This window comes from Dunckerocampus dactyliophorus, chromosome 12 (genome assembly GCF_027744805.1).
Source record: "Dunckerocampus dactyliophorus isolate RoL2022-P2 chromosome 12, RoL_Ddac_1.1, whole genome shotgun sequence".
In the NCBI taxonomy this organism is placed as follows: domain Eukaryota; kingdom Metazoa; phylum Chordata; class Actinopteri; order Syngnathiformes; family Syngnathidae; genus Dunckerocampus; species Dunckerocampus dactyliophorus.
This window is the reverse complement of record NC_072830.1, coordinates 25,514,171-25,530,128: the sequence shown is the minus strand read 5'-3', so window position 1 is coordinate 25,530,128 and position 15,958 is coordinate 25,514,171. Positions and strand designations below refer to the sequence as shown.

General features: G+C 41.5%; 3 protein-coding genes and 1 non-coding gene across 5 annotated transcripts in view; 3 read left to right on the top strand and 1 right to left on the bottom strand.

Annotated features, from left to right (window-relative positions):
- LOC129191266 (NADPH oxidase 4) overlaps positions 1 to 9,397 on the top strand; it is a 26,779-nt gene extending 17,382 nt beyond the window's left edge. The window contains exons 12-18 of the mRNA XM_054794475.1: positions 772 to 832; positions 1,625 to 1,706; positions 3,090 to 3,209; positions 3,312 to 3,420; positions 4,945 to 5,013; positions 7,041 to 7,141; positions 7,217 to 9,397. Of these exons, the coding sequence (XP_054650450.1) occupies positions 772 to 832; positions 1,625 to 1,706; positions 3,090 to 3,209; positions 3,312 to 3,420; positions 4,945 to 5,013; positions 7,041 to 7,141; positions 7,217 to 7,337 (663 nt within the window). The 3' untranslated portion in view covers positions 7,338 to 9,397. The remainder of the gene's footprint in view (positions 1 to 771; positions 833 to 1,624; positions 1,707 to 3,089; positions 3,210 to 3,311; positions 3,421 to 4,944; positions 5,014 to 7,040; positions 7,142 to 7,216) is intronic.
- On the top strand, positions 5,229 to 5,300 carry trnad-guc (transfer RNA aspartic acid (anticodon GUC)). The gene has a single exon. It is a non-coding gene; the product is annotated as a tRNA-Asp (tRNA).
- tyr (tyrosinase) lies at positions 8,014 to 15,958 on the bottom strand. Of its 2 annotated transcripts, XM_054794476.1 has the most exons (6): positions 15,853 to 15,958; positions 14,832 to 15,705; positions 13,544 to 13,760; positions 10,290 to 10,437; positions 10,030 to 10,211; positions 8,017 to 9,956 (listed from the first exon to the last, which is right to left on the bottom strand). In XM_054794476.1, the coding sequence occupies exons 2-6, from the start codon at positions 15,657 to 15,659 to the stop codon at positions 9,709 to 9,711; spliced, it is 1,623 nt and encodes a 540-aa protein (XP_054650451.1). In that variant the 5' UTR covers positions 15,660 to 15,705; positions 15,853 to 15,958; the 3' UTR covers positions 8,017 to 9,708. The 2 variants fall into 2 exon arrangements, with proteins under 2 accessions (XP_054650452.1, XP_054650451.1); XM_054794477.1 differs by lacking the exon at positions 15,853 to 15,958 and having other exon boundaries at positions 8,014 to 9,956; positions 14,832 to 15,671.
- grm5b (glutamate receptor, metabotropic 5b) overlaps positions 13,193 to 15,958 on the top strand; it is a 75,228-nt gene continuing 72,462 nt past the window's right edge. Inside the window, exons 1-2 of the mRNA XM_054794471.1 lie at positions 13,193 to 13,353; positions 13,551 to 13,786. The gene's annotated coding sequence lies outside the window, so the exon portion shown is untranslated. The remainder of the gene's footprint in view (positions 13,354 to 13,550; positions 13,787 to 15,958) is intronic.

The window sequence follows — 15,958 nt, the reverse complement described above, 5'->3', positions numbered from 1 at the left end:
TAATATTTCGACTTCTGATTGATTTTCCCATTTTTGCTGCTGCTGTTTTTTTTTTTTTTTTTTTTTTTTTTTAGTTTCCTTGTTAAATTCCATTTTTAGACTGTGCTGCGAGCCGATAAAATCACAGCTGCGTGCCGCAAATGGCCCCCCAGGCAGCATTCTGGACACCCCTGCCATATAGTATCCTATGTTCTCACTCAGGTATGTCTTTATAGTGTTTTTTTTTTTTCAAGAAGCGCACGCACTTTGTCTCTTTCATCATTTTGCCCCCTCTGCCGCTAAGTCACTTGATTGACAGCTGGATATTACACCTCACATTGTTGATCTGAGATCTGAACACACACGCTGCATGTGCGGTGTGTTACGAAGCTTATAGGAGGAGGGTGAAGAATCACTCAGACAGACAGCAGACAGACCCCTGAGGCCAGTAATGGCGTCTGCCAACAGGATAACTGTAACTGTGTATCCATGCTCTGCTTCTTCCGATTACTTTTGGACATGCTGAACCATTCCAGTGCAAGTTGTGATATGGCCATTTGTGTTCAAGATTTCATTGTGCTTGCAAATATTTTAACATGATCTATTCTAAATAAACCGCTTGATGTACTGTATGTCTCCATGTCTGAATGTGTGTGTAATTCATCAGGTTAAGAGAAAAACATGGCGCTAGTATGTTATATCTTTGCACATGTTATTTATTTGGGGATATGTGTGTGTTTCAAAGTATCCCCTAACTCTTTGTGACTCACTCTCTGCTTATTAACTCTGTAGTGTCCCACAGAGAACAAGGAAACTTTTGGCATCCATCTTCGGGTTGTGGGAGACTGGACTGGTGAGTGACACACACACACACCCACACCCACCCACACACACACATGTAGTATAGATAAAAAGATATACACCTTCTTCCTGTTGGTGTGTTAGATGTTTGGCTAATCTGCCTTGAAGCTAGCGGGTCTCAGTGTATTATTGTTACAACCCCCCCAAAAAAAATTGATCTTTTTTCATAATAATTGTGAACATGTTGTTACCGTAGTCATGTAGTACTGAGCAGCCAGGACGTGTACAACTTTTCTACAATGCAATATGTTTGATTGACGATCAGTCCCCGGCTTCTCACACAAAGTCAGCTGGGATAGCCTCCAGCTCAAAAAAATGAATGACTTGAAAGATACTACCTCAGGGGCTTCGACTTTAGAGTTTGCCCTATATTACGTTTTTTTCTGTGCTTGATGCATCCTACAGGACTTAATGTTCAATCATACAATGGATTTTCACATACAGAAGGGCCCCGCAGGAGGAGGCTGTTTCCTTTGGGAGACTGTGACAAATGCAAACTTGTGTTGTGGTTTCCACGTGCGAGTGTACACTGCATGTGCACACTTGCTTTGGGAACACAAGAGGGGAAGTCAGCTTGTTTGCGTTGGCCCTTGAATCAGATGTGATGACATGTTAAAGCATAAGACAAAAACATAGAACTAGAATGTGCGGACACTTGTACATGTGCTTATATACCTCCTCAGGCAAACATTGCAGTATATTTTGGATGTGGCACATTTCAATAAAAATGATTGAGGGTTTATTTTGTTTGCTAAAATAACTGTTTCACCGTCATCCTCCTCAGAGCGTTTCACGCAGCTGTTACTTCCTGACTTGAGGAGAGACTTGGACATCCTCCCTGTGGTGCATCAGAGGAGATACCCCAAGTATGTGGTGGGGAATGGGGGATGCGGCTGACATGATTTCTCATGAAAGCTTAGAATCACATAGGGGTGAGAGGTTTTGGCCTCTTCACCTTTGACCCTATGCTCTTCCTGCTCCGAGTGTGTGAGAGACAAAGATAGAAAGGCCCGCAGGGAGTGAGAGTTCTGTGACAGTAAAGTAAAGCAGTCTTCCTGTGTTTTTTCCTGTGCCAGTTGGCAACTTCTTGTTTCATGGAGAATAGCCCCTTTTTCATCGCAGGAACATTTTGGGGAATTTTTCAAATTCCTTGGGTTCTTGAAAAACCTCACTGCGTTTCCACCAAGATTACCTGGATAAAAAAGTTCCTCCAAAGGCTGGAAAAATCCATCTTGCGACCATATAGACAAGACATTAGGATTAGACAGACAGTATTTGGAGTTACAGTACAGTATACACACTTATGTAATTCTCTTGTTCGCCAGCAGGGTGCGCATGCATCCGCCACGCACAGTGATGGCGCCGCGTAGCTTCCATTGGACTTTCCAATCCATGCACAGTTTGAAGCAGACGTTAAGGGAGGAGCATGCAGGAGGTTTTCTGATGCCAATTAGTGTACAGAATGTTGATTCAATAACACTTGGGTTCGAGTATTTAGTCTGAAAGGATACTTCCGCAAGAAGTATTATTGTGTATTATTGAAGGTCGCTGTGTTTTTGGTCCTGTGCTTCGTGAGTGAAAGCTGCGGTGAGTGAAATTGTGTTAGCCTCCTAGCTTAGCGTGCTAGTCGACGCCATCACGGTCGATTTCCTCGCTACACTTTGTATCGCAAGACATCTGTAACGATAGAAATCTAAACATTTGGAGGGATATTGAATGTATTGTATATTTCAGTCGAGCATTTATTTAACTGGCTAGTCTGTGAACAAGTGTGTTAAACCAGCTATTGCTATGCTATGTTGCCAATTGTGCGGCATTTGCGCATTGGCTGTTAAAAGTATTGGGCTGTTATGTTGATTTTTGGCATAGAATTCATGTTCTGTGACTGAGGGGCAAAAACATTACACTGTACACTTGAGATACTATGATGATGAGATATTAAGAACAAAAAAATGTTTTAACCAAGAAACTATTAACTGTTCTTTGCAGGTTGTTTTATACATGTGCGTATAGACTTGATATATGTATGAATGTGTTTTGTATAGTGATGGAAACGTCGTGTGTACTGCAGGTTTGGGAGATTGTTTGTCAATACACACACACACACACACACACACACACACACACACACACAGAGTTAGCAGGATTTTAAATGTAAGATGTTTATCTGAGCATGTGTACTTAACCCAGAACAGGAAGTAAAATAATTTCCGTGTTTATATTTGTACTTTCTACTCTTGCATGTTCAGGCTGTATGTGGACGGTCCATTCGGAAGTCCCTCAGAGGAAGTGTTCAACTACGATGTCAGCCTTTGTGTTGCCGGTGGAATAGGAGTCACGCCGTTTGCCTGTGTGCTGCATGCTCTGCTGTGAGTGCTTTCAACTGCATATCACATGAAATGTTGGAGACTGATTTCAGCAGTCATTTGAATGGTCCCGCCTGTCTCTCCTGTCACATTGGGTGGACTCAGTGACGGCTGGAAGGGGTTCAGGTTGAAGAGGCTGTATTTCGTGTGGGTCTGCAGGGAGCTCCAGTCCTTCTACTGGTTTGCTGAGCTGCTGTGTGCCGTACATCATAAGGTTGGATGACACTTGATGACATGTTGAATGTTAGGTCCACTTATTTTGTTTGCTGAATTATCAGCACTATAATAGCCGTTTGACACATTACTGAACAAACATCAATAGTGAAAAAAGTCCAGGGTTATGATAGCACAGGTGTATCCAACTTGCAGCACTATTAAAATTACTTTGTCAAAAACAAAGGAGAGGTGAGCTATTAGTTTTATGTGACTGCCAACATTTAAATTGCACTTAATTTTCAAAGCATGCTCATTTGTCATTAAATACAGGTGTCATGTTTGAGTAGAACACTTATAAGAATACTAAGAGGTGAAGCAAATATTCTTTGGTGAACTACTCAACATCAGTTGGCGAGCTACTGCTAGCTTACAAGCTACCTGTTGGGGACACCTGTGATAGCGTCATTATCTTAGATCTGAACACACTGTTTATGTTGAACAACTTGGACGCAAAACTAGTGTTTTGAAGACAAGCCACAAGTATTGCAATGATAACAAGAGAGCGAGATTGTTAAGTGGCATTTTAAAAAAAGTAAGTTGTGATGATGGTCGATGATTGATGTATCCCGCGAAGGTATTATAGCCACATATAGCTCCGAGCTAGCTCGATGCTAGCCAGGCATCAGTGGCCAGCTGTTATGCAATAATGAAAGCAGTAATGTGTAAACAAAAATGCCAGAAAGTCGAATGAGATTGAAATGTGAGCGATCACACGCTGGCATAGATAGGCTTAGTATGTGCGTGCCAGCAGGGCAGACAGGCGATTCCTGTGCATGCTTATCAAAATAAAGCGCACTGAAACATTTTAAATCGCTTTCAAAGTAACTGTGGTCAATATGTGCGTAAATAATAATCTACAGTATATATGTATCTACATAGCATATATATCCATTTATACTGTACAATATATTACTGAAAATTGTTTTCAAGTTAAAAAAACCCCCCTCATATTTAAGGTGTGGCGGCTTTTATTTTGTAGTGGCGCACCACCACGATCAATTACAAGTAGCGGAAACCCTGCATTCTTGCAATGCAACATAAATGTGGAAATCATAGGGCCCTATTTTTGCAAAGCTTGCCAAGAGTTGCTTTCAACTGTAATCCAAAATCATAGAACAGTTAACACATAAAAGTATTTCAGTCAGAGATCCACTTGCCTTTGGCTTCTGTGTTTATTTTTTTTCAGGTTTTAAATTGAGAAATATAAAGGTTAGAGGTGAGGTCAAGTGACAAAAGAGGGACCTGTTGTTTGTAAGTCATTATAGTAAAATATATGTGCAGAAAATGTAGAATGATATGAAAGTAGAGCCCTTATTTGGCATATATTTGAAAAAAAATTGAGGACTTGCACTGTTGGTATTGCAGGAGAAAGACGATTAGACAGTGTACTAGCACCACCTTGTGGTTGGTGGGTGCCGTGCAAAAATAAATGAAGCCTCTTCATACTAAATATAATGATTTGGCTGTTAGTTCTGAAATGTGACAGCAGTTGAATTGAACAAGATTCTTTTCTCTCATTTAGCTATGGCATGAGAACAGACCGGACTACTTCAACTTGAAGCTTTATGTCAGTCAGGCAGACAACCTGCAGGTCAGTGACGCACACGCAGCTCGCACACACCCCTCCCCCCTCGTTCTTTCTTTCCTTCCTTCCTCCTGGTTTGCTCTCTCGCGCTCTCCTTTCGCTCCAACTCGAGCACTCTCTCTTCTTTTGCTCCAACTGTAGCAATATGTTATGCAGTGCAGCACGCTACATGTTTGTTGTGACGTGTATATTTTTCTTGTTGTAAAAACAGTTTGTATCTCTCCTCGTTAGTATAGTGGTGAGTATCCCCGCCTGTCACGCGGGAGACCGGGGTTCGATTCCCCGACGGGGAGAATGTTTTTAAAAATTTTGCACAACATGTAACTTATTAGTGTCAGTTGATTTCTTGATCTGCAGCATAGCCTTCCCCCTTTAACGTTCGCATGCTGTCCTCAGTCATGTCCGCCTTTCCTCTATATAAGCAGCGTGTCGGCAGGAAATGCTCCCAGTCAGTCAAGCGGAGCGCTCATTAAAGTCACACAACATTTACAGATTTTGGAACTCGGTGCACACATAAAGCACGCTGCATTATAAGGCGCCTCGTCCATTATGGAGAAAATTTAAGACTTATTAGTTGGCCTTATGGTTGTGAAAATGCGGTACTCAAAATTACGAGTGCACCTGAACGCCTCATGGCGCGAGGAGAACGGAGCAGAAAGGAGACAGAGTTGTTCATTCATCATTGTTCATTGGTGTGTGCATTATATGAACAAAGAAGTAAGTTTGATGATTATTTTGTGCAACAAGAGTGTTTAATCTTGATGATTTCATTTATATTTGTGTTCCAATCCCCGCATGGCGCAGTGGTGAAAACCTGTCACTGTTAGTGGGGATTCCTGTGAAAATGAGGCTTTATCGTTGGTTGTATGTATTTTTGTATTTTGATTACTGCTTTATTATGATTGTTAAATTTTTCCCTTCAATTTGGTGTTAAATGAATATGCAGATTTAAATCATTGCCATTGTGAGTGGACAACAAAAGTGAAGCTCAAATTCAACCCATTCTAACGGAAGGGTTCCAACATCAGACTGGAATAAAAAATATGCAGGATAATTACTTATCTATTTGTCAGTGTTCACGTGAAACTTGATAAATGTGACCATGAAGAATACACAGAATTACTATAAAGTTAATGAAGCAAATAATTCTTTTCAATATTTCAAGTTAATGAAAATAAAAAGGTTTTATGTTTTTTAAGTGTGCAGGAGTAGGGGGTACATTGGCTTGAGGTCAAATGGCTGAAGGGGTGCATGACTTAAAGGTTTGGGAACCACTGACATACAGTATTAACATTCTGTAACTGTATTACTAATGCAAGAAACCCAGATAACCCTTTATCTAATTCAACAACGTCTGAAACCAAATCATTTTCTTCTTCTCCTCCGTCAGCGATTGTGGGCGATTGTGTACAAAGGGAGACAGACGCTTGTTCTTCTGTTGATAGTTGGTGACCGGCAAGCGACTTTTGGTGTGCATTACTGCCACCTTCTGCTTGTCGAACTTTGATTTGTTTTGCTATGATCAACCAATCACAGCATAGAAAAAGTCTGACATTAGTGTGTGCCTGTTAAGAGTGCTGTTTGTGGCAAATCTAAAATCGCCATTAAAATCAGAAAAAATGAAAACAATTTTAGTGGATTTAGTGACTTTTAGAAGCAGGAAATGACAGCTGACATAGGCTTATTCCATTTTGAGATTTTTAACATGACTAGTACTTTTTTTTAATCAAATATTGATCTGGGGCAAGGTTTTCAAAGTGTGGTACAGTGAGCTTCACTCAGAACATAATACGGATGGGGCCTCCCCCGACTTGTGGAAAAAAATATTGTGTGGCGTTTTCAGCTCACCCTAGTAATGAAAATCAATCATTCTGACCCTGAAGCTCACTGAGCACGTTTGAAAAGGACGTTTTTCTTCACTTTTCTCAAGCTGATACGTCTCCCTTGAAGTCAAGGGCAAGTTTGATGATGATCAAGATGATCATGTCAAACTGTTTTGTCATGCTTTTCCCCACTGTGATATCTCTTCCAAGTGTATATCTGAGGAGAAGTATCGACCACTTGCTTCAAGGCTGCTCGTTGGTCGACCCAGGTGGAAGTTACTTTTAGATGACATTGGAAGGACAAACAGGCAGTGAGTATGATGCATTATCATTCTGTTCAAACAATTCATAGGTGACTGACACACTGTGTGTGTGTGGCTTTTCAGTAAGCGAGTGGGTGTGTTTTGCTGTGGACCTAAAGGCATCTCCAGGACTCTACACAGACTATGTAACTCTGCTCACTTCCCTGGAACCACTTTTGAATTTAACAAGGAATCTTTCAGCTGATTGCAGCAAGGAAAGCATGGCGGCTGGATTGGATGTATTCACATGTTGGACAATGGACTAATGTCATTGGAATTACATGGCTAGATGAAATATAGCCAGTGTTTGCGACTCTAAACTATTTACAGACTGATTGTACTACTTGTTATTCCTGTTGAGATGATCAGAACAGCAGTGGGCTGTGAAAGTTCACCAGTAAATGAGGAGTGGATCCCACTGGACGCCACCTCATGGAAGATGCTCTTCTTTTTGGAAGCTGCCATTGGATTTTGCTCTTCACTTTTGACTATTGACATGCGTACCTCAACACCAGTGTCAAAATATGGGAGTTAATCGCTCAGTGGAACAGTGTTGACTTTTTCTGACATGAAGAAGAATAATCCTTTATCCTAACACAAGGGGAAATTCTGCTTTTACTTTTTACATGCATCTCCACACTGTATGTGTCATACTGTACGTTGGACAATACAGAAGGAAACTGACTGAACTGTACCAAAACCTTTACACATTAGTTCTTGTATGCATTATTTATTTTAACTGTATTTTGCATCAGTTGATTTACAGTCTTACGAAAAGAGGGCACTGAATTTCATATTGATGACAATTGCCGCATTTCTTCAAGCAAAAATTTCTACATACACTTGACAAAAATATAAACGTGACAGTTGTTTTTGCCCCCAACTTTCATGAGCTGAGCTCAAAGATCTGACGTCTAAAACCTTTTCTATTAACCCAAAATATCTCAAATATTGTTACAATACTGCCTAAATCTGTGTTAGTGAGCACTTTTTTTTAATATTTACTGTACTTCATATACCTCACAGGTTATGTGCCTTAGGCTGGCCACAATAAAAGGTCACAAAATGTGCAGTTTTACTCTTTTGGGGGCGTCCAGGTTGGTCAGAAAATCAGTCAGCATCTGGTGTGGCCACCATTTACTGTATCTCACGTAGTTCAACACATCTAATTCCCGAAGTTCACAGGTGTCAAACTCAAGGCCCGGGGGCCAGATGTGGCCCGTGAAAGCCTGGAAATAATGTGTGTCAATTATGCACTCCACCTTTTTCCTTCTAAATGTATTTATGCCTTCATTTTGACAGAAAAATTGTACGGCGTGCGGTTTTTAAGATATTCCGAGCAGTTTTTGCTTCTCATTTCAAAGCACGTTATTCATCAACTTGTTAGTAAAGATATAATCATCAAAATGCATGGCCAACTGTGTAATAATATTATGAGGTTATATTCATATTTACAGTATACTCGTATATATTGACAGATACAAGTGGCCCTCTCAGGGCAGCCATCACTGTGATGTGGCCCTCAATTTAAAACAAGTTTGACAGCCCTGCCGTAGTTGGTCAGGCTGTCGATCGAGACGTGTGGAATGCTCGTCCACTCCTCTTCAATGAGCATCCCAAACACGCGTGTGCTGGCCATGCAAGAACTGGGAGAGCTTCCAGGGATTGTTTACGTGTGCATTGTCGTTCTGCAACATGAGGTGATGGTCGTGGATGGGCAAAAAAAAGTGTTGCGTTTATATTTTTGTTGCATGATGGTTGTTTTGAAGGGTGTGAGCATTCGCAATGTGTGTAGTTTGTACTTCTTTCCAAACAGAAGGACCACAGGCAACTGAAGTTGGATCGGATCAGATTTTAATGCAGCAACTCAGGCACATGAGTTAGTGAAAGATCACATGCATTACTATGATCCTTTAGCACCAGTGCTACCACCAAGTGTTGGAGCTTCGGTCAGTATAATAAATTATATCATTAATTATACATTTTCTGATCATTAAAACCCACTGATGAGTGTTAATACTCCGTATGCATCATCCAAGGTGGGCTGTCTCACTTTATTAAAACGTCTCTGGAGCTTTATGAAAGACGTTTGGCAGTGTGGGTGTGTATGTGGCATACAGTACATCAGTTGTGTTTTCTGCTGAACGCTTAATATATGGGGGACATATTCCTGAATTTCCCACGCTGTCAAGTCATGAAGGTTAGTGCATCCAAATTGTCAAATACACACTATCTTGTGTGAAAGATATCTTCTGTATACTTTTTTTTTTTTTTTTTTTTTTTTTTTTTTACAGCTGATTTGTTCCGAAACATTTTACAAGGGTAAATGTTTGCGATCCAAACATTGACTTTTTACAGTTAATAGTTTTGGTCAAATTTGAGGTTTTAACTGCAGTGCATATGCTACAATCAAGGAGTATTTCACTTGCACTGTGGTGGATTACAAACATGTGGTGCTGAAGTCCAACTTTTTTATAATGGGAAAAGTGAACTGATGTGAGATTTGATTTGATCCAGGAAAAATGTCCCACTGTTCCCCACATTCATGCATTTGTATAGCCTCGTGTGTGTGTGTGTTACAGAGTAGTCTGATAGGAAGCTGAACCTTCCTCTGAGCTGCTCTGAAGAAGTGGCTGCCGCTCTCCAAAAATGGACGCCCTCTTCCTCCTCTGGCTGCGTCTCCACTTTCTTCTTGCGGCAATGGCCACTGCTGCGATGGCCACCGCGACGAGCGCCCCCAGGATGCCTGCTCCTAGTAGCCACTGCCAGATCTGCTGGGCCTGCTGGAGGTAAGGGTTCAGAACCTCCTCCACAAATCTCTGGCCTGTAATGGAGCAAAGACAGGATGACACCTTTTACAGCATTGCAAAAGAAAGCACTGGATGCCTCGTACTGACCTGGGTCTAACAGATAGGCGTATTCATATCCCATTGCCTTATTGGAGAGAAAATAGTCTCCATTCCTATAAAGAGGCATGAATGGCACCATGTAGTAACCATCGTTGTGCCCAATGGGGGCGTTGCTGAGTGGATAGAAGGTCCGTGTAGGCTGGTGGGTCCTGAGCCAGCGCTCAAAAATGCTGTACAAGTGAAGGTAGAGAGCAGTAGTGAGTGAAAAAAAACAGTAGTGGATGAGTGATGATATGCATGAGTGTTACCTGTCTATAAAAGCGTGGTGCAGGAGAAATATGGGGTCATTGGCTGAACCTTGTACAGAGGACATGGAGCCATTCATGAAGACATGCAAGGCATTGTGCATCGTGCTTTGGCCTTGAACGGCCATACCGGTCTCAGGACTGGCAAAACCTGAGGGAAAGCGTGTGAGCACTGATTAGACTTAAGAGCTTCTTCCACACTTGGGCGGACTGATGCTGAGGCGCTGCTGTGTCATTATGGTAAATTTCTTGTTGAGATGAATTAAAGGGACTGTACGCTCAAGGCCTCCAAAAAACACCACCGCCGGCTGGCGTATGTTACCAAGAGTGGTTTAAAAAAACAGGTGGTACAAAACAATGTATGTTTTTCACAATTAGGAGTTAAACTGCATAAAAATTATCTTAAAGTTTGTTCGGCCCCAATAAAATGACAGCCATTCATGGCTTTCACTCACAGCAGTGTGGTATTCACGTACAAGTCGTATTGCATACACACACACACACACACACACACACACACACACAATCTCAGAGCGGCAACCAACAATACATTCATTTGGATGTTACGATAGGCTATACGTCCAATGATAGATAATGTAAGTAGCTAAACTTAGCCAAATTGCTATCGTTAGCTGACAGCAAACATGACTAATGCGTGTGCGTGTTTTACGCTGGTGTAATTAAAGCCAAAAAGAGGACCTTCTCAAAGCAGGAAGAGGGAGGAATAAAATGCTTGCAGAACATTAAAATGTTGGCGCCATCTGGGGCAGTGGGGAATCTTGTGCATACAGTCCCTTTTAAGACTTAAGAAAGCCTAAGGGGCCTAGTGAAACCCCTGACTGAGACTGGTATTTCTCACTTTTGTCACTAGAAAATATTTGCAGTTTGGAATCTGCGCCCCCACATATTCAATGATTTTTTTCCCTTCTGCTTTAAATTGTAAATAATTTGTTTTTTTTTATGGCCACGGAACTTGAAAGTTGTTTTGATGAACTGCATGGGAAAAAAAAGAGTGCTTCAGCTATGAATCCCACAGACGGAGCTGGCTCACATGTCAATTCACTCAACATTTTTTCAGCAAGAAGATGCTTTGACAACTGACAGCTTTGTGTAACCGCATGTTGTTGTTATTTTTTTAAAGTACAATTCTATGTACTGTATGCCTGTAATTGTGTAAAACAGAATTTAAAATGTGTTTAAATGAATAATTAAATGTTAATAACACATAATAATGAATTTATTTTGGGTTTAGAGTGTCAAAAATAGACATTTTTCAGGCTTTTGATGGGCGCATGCATTATTCATGGTTTTTCACCATTCATCAAATACGTCTACTATGTCAAGCTGGACTTGCTACAAAACATACTTTTAGGCGACTCAACTGTGATACCTTAATTCTAGACACTGGTGACAGCAAATAGAAATCTGTTATACAGTAAAATGTTACTGCTTCTGCTTGCAATGGTGGTAATATAACTTTTGCTGAGCAACAGTGGCCTCTACTGGCAGCAGGAACAATTACATTGTGGTGCGTTTGTACTGCAATGAAGAGAAACTATTTTTAACAAAAGACTGGTACCGAGAGATATGAAGTATCCTGTAATGTATACAGTTATTACTTATTCTTTGTCAGTGTCCCATGGCAGCTGTGGCACGGGATATATATTTATATAGATGGATGGTGTAATGTGAATATCAGTCATGTGATTGACAAGTACAGTAATTAGTCCAAGGTGTACCCTGCTTATCATGAGCCTCAGTGACTCTGATGCACAGGATATGTGGTGCAGAAAATGGATTGGATGGGTAGAAGGATGGATATTGTCACCATAATGAGAATATCTACGCTAGGCATGGATCTGAATGAGATTCTGACAGTATGATAACCTTGGGCAAAAATAACACGGTTTCACGGTATGATAATTACAGCTCTAAAATGTGTTATTTTGAAATATCTCTACTGAAAGGAAGAGAAAAACATTCTGTTGAACAGTCATTTTTAAACATTATAAATAGAACGTGCGGGAGTGGAAAATATATATTTCAAATAAATAACCAAAAAAAAAAAACTCAATTTTTTCTAAATAAATAAAATGCTGTTGTTACTGCTGTCTACTGCGGCTAGTCCTGTAACTCTTGTCAAAAAACCATAAATATTTTCTTTTTAAAAAAGAAAAACAGAAAAATGCCATGAGCGGCTCAAGAAAGTCACCTCGTAATAAATTATGATTTCATAGTGTGGTGAATGTGCAGATCACAACTTGTCCACAAGTATTTTTGGAGTTGTTGGATTGTGTGTTTGCAGAGTTTTGATTAATTTACTTGTTAGTAACTGTTTCTAAGTGGTTGTTTCTTGTTCTAATGTGTCGATCGACGGTGATGTCAGTAGCGCACCGGTACTAGGGAATGACGACACGTGTGCCTTCATAGAGTCCTGCCACCTAGCGCTTACTGCGCATGTATACAACAAGGAAACCTGTTGTGAATGGAGTAAGTCTTCTAATTGTGCATCCCTTTTGTAGGAATCGTTCATGTGAGTACAATGTTTTCACTGTCATTTGCTGTAGGTTTTACGCTGCAACGTGTGGCGTCAATATGTGTTTACACTGCAAGCGATTGAGCAATGACATTTACGACTTATTAGGTTATGATAGCCATGTTAATATGTCGAAAATGTACTTAAATAGTGTCATGTGCTTACACATTAGTTTGATAGCTGCAAAGCCAGGTGAAGTGCACACCAAATCCACACACTACGGGATGCATAACTCTACGAGGGCACACGTGTCGTTTCACCGGCGTCACGTGATGCTAATGAGGCAGCCAACCTTGGTAACATCGATGCCGCTACAGTTAAGTTGCCTGACCTTTGGAAACACAGCCGTTTTCAGCACATCGAAGCCCAGTTCGAGGGCTGTGAGGAGTAACGCAGGACGTGACAAAGTATTTCCACATTGTGGCCGCGCTGGACCTCCACTTTCTCCCATACCGCAGGAACGATATGACGGACAATTTTAGTGGTTTTGAAACCACTGACTTTTTCATTCCGTGGTATACCTTGAAACCGGTAAGTGGCCCATGCCCACTATAATGCATGTGGGCTTGCAAATGGGCCAAAAATCCTTCTCTAGATTTGAGAGATTAGCCCAGGGATTACGTTCACATTCATTTGTTCGGTATGCAAGTACAGTAATACAACTGTAATAACGTGTTTGTGTATGTGTGTGTGTGTGTGTGTGTGTGTCCACCATTCTTACCCTCAAGGACGTTCCTGAAGCTCATGTTGGTGAATCTGTCCATGGATCCGGTCTCGTATTGGGGGAGGCCCACAGTCAAGTCAACATCAGCTGATGTTGGGAGTCGTTGCACACGATTCGTATCGTGGTTGCCAGGGTTACGCAACAGCGGCCCTTCCCCTGTAGCATTGCACAATGCCTCCCGACTGTTGTATTCTTCAGGCTGAGTGCAGATGACCTACACTCCAACAGACATACACAAAGGTAATGAAGCCTTTTTTAAGGTAGATATTTGTCAATGCACAGTAAATCCCCGCCATTCGCGGGGTTTATGTTCAGAGTCCACCACTAAAAAGTGCTCTGCCATCTTGCACTGGCATCACATCCTTAACGTGGCACACGTATGTCCTATACACGTATGTTGTGCATTTTGTCTGCATTATCACGTGTATATAAATTACCGACATAGGGTGAATGAAATTCATTTCAGAGAGAAAAAAAAATCAAAATTTAAGAATTAAACAAATAATTTTTTTACCAAAAATCTGCGAATTTGGAGGGTTGCGAATGCTGAATCACAAAAATGTGTGTAAATATATATAAATAGGTATGTTGTACTCTATATTTCATTCATGCACTCACTTCCCTCGAAAGCAGTCTTCGCCAAACTGATGGTGCATTTTTATTGCGTTAGTTCGTAAAATACTGTCAGCTGTTTTACTGCTCATGTAAATTTCTTGGCACACGGCAATTTGATTCATGTTTGCTGCATTGTACATCCTGCATACAGTATATGACGACTTTGAATATAAGACGACCTCTCTTTTTCAAGAACTGTTTTTGGAAAAATATTTTTTTTAAAACATAGAAAATGAATGTTTTTTTCATCAGTGAAATAGCAGCTGGTCGTAGATTGCAATATAAGAGGGTATCTTATTTATCTTAAGATTGGCATCATGACTCCTCCTGTGATACGCTGTTTTTAAGCATCGTCTCCCGATATGAATGGATGCCGAGATCCTGCTTGTCTTTTTCAGACTTTTATCATATTCAGCTCAATATAAGGATTTTTTTTTGTATATCCATAGGTTTATTCCCTTGGGAGGAAGCAAATCTAATTAGAGTTGAAACGGTTTAATAGTTCAATTGCTCCTCTCTTTTTAATTAGTTGAATAAGTGGAAAACATTTAAATTTGTTTTGGTTGGAACTAAATACATCCACAAAACAAAGCACGACTTTGTTTTCAGCCAGTGGTAGAGATTTTCATTCTGCACACTTAATATGGGAAAGTTAATGAAATATTCTTGCCTTCCATGACGAGAAGACTGAGGCAGGGCTGATGAGGTTGGGGTTGAAGGAGCTGCGCCCCCCCATCAAACTGTCAGTGCACACCTCGCAGGATTGGGCGTCCCTCCAGTCCCAATATGGGATGGTGAAGTTAAAATCTCCTGTAAGCTTCCTTATCTCATTCTCCCAGTGAAGCAGGTAGACGCGATGCCACGGCAGAAAGGCTGCTGATTCATGGGCAAAGTCGATGTCTGTCCAAACGTTCCCCGGCCCTCCCAGGAAGGCGTCCCGCGACACATAGTAGTGCATCCAGACGAACAGATCATAGGTGTTGATGTCAGAGAACATGGGGTTCTCACCATTTTCACCCATCTCTGATCTGGTTGCCGTGGCGATGACATAGTCACGGCTGATGGTGTTCTTGGCCAGGTTCAGGTAGGAAATGAACTTCTGTTGCTCTGCGGCTGACAGGGTCATGATGTTTCGGCGCACTGATTCCCTATACTCAGCGCAGTTTGCTCCCCAGTAGCCAAACCTGCACTCTCCGCAGTTAAAACCACCATAGTTTCCAGCGCAGCGACACGTGCGGTTGTAGAAAGCTAAAGGCCAGCGCTCCCTGTCATCAATCCCACTGTGAGGGTACTGTGGGCCGTGGGGTTCGTCTGACACTTCCACCTCTGTGCAGAAACCACGGCCTGACAGAGCACCGCAGGCTGAGCCGTCTCCATCCCATACCGGGCAACACTCTTTGGTCCGTAAGCCCTCTGAGTTGGCACAAGGGCGAGGGAATTGACAGAAGCAGGTCCCGAGAAGCTGCAAAAGAAGCACGGCCAGAAGCAGGCTCCTCATGATGACGTGTTTGTAAAATTAGGCTCAGCTGTGGTCACGGTAACACCTGTTGAACAGATGGAGAGAAGAGAAGCTGATGTCCTCACAGGTTGTCAGGCGCATGCCATCATAAACTTTATGATGCATCCAGAAGTACAATAGAATTCATGGCAACATTTTTTTTTTTTACTCGTGTGCAACAAACTATTATTACCTTGTTTTGAAAACCTGATGAGAATTTGTTCTGCCAGTGTGCCTTCCAACCTCCTTCCACTCCTCTCTCTCTTCACCCAGCCAGCAGTCTCCTGTTTGCTCCAAAC

Excerpts from the sequence above, each read along its gene's own strand:
- tyr (XM_054794476.1), bottom strand. The coding sequence starts at position 15,659 with ATGAGGAGCCTGCTTCTGGCCGTGCTTCTTTTGCAGCTTCTCGGGACC. Across the intron at positions 10,212-10,289 it reads CACCACGCTTTTATAGACAG|CATTTTTGAGCGCTGGCTCA; the intron begins GTAACACTCATG and ends TCACTTGTACAG. Across the intron at positions 9,957-10,029 it reads CGCCTATCTGTTAGACCCAG|GCCAGAGATTTGTGGAGGAG; the intron begins GTCAGTACGAGG and ends GCTCCATTACAG.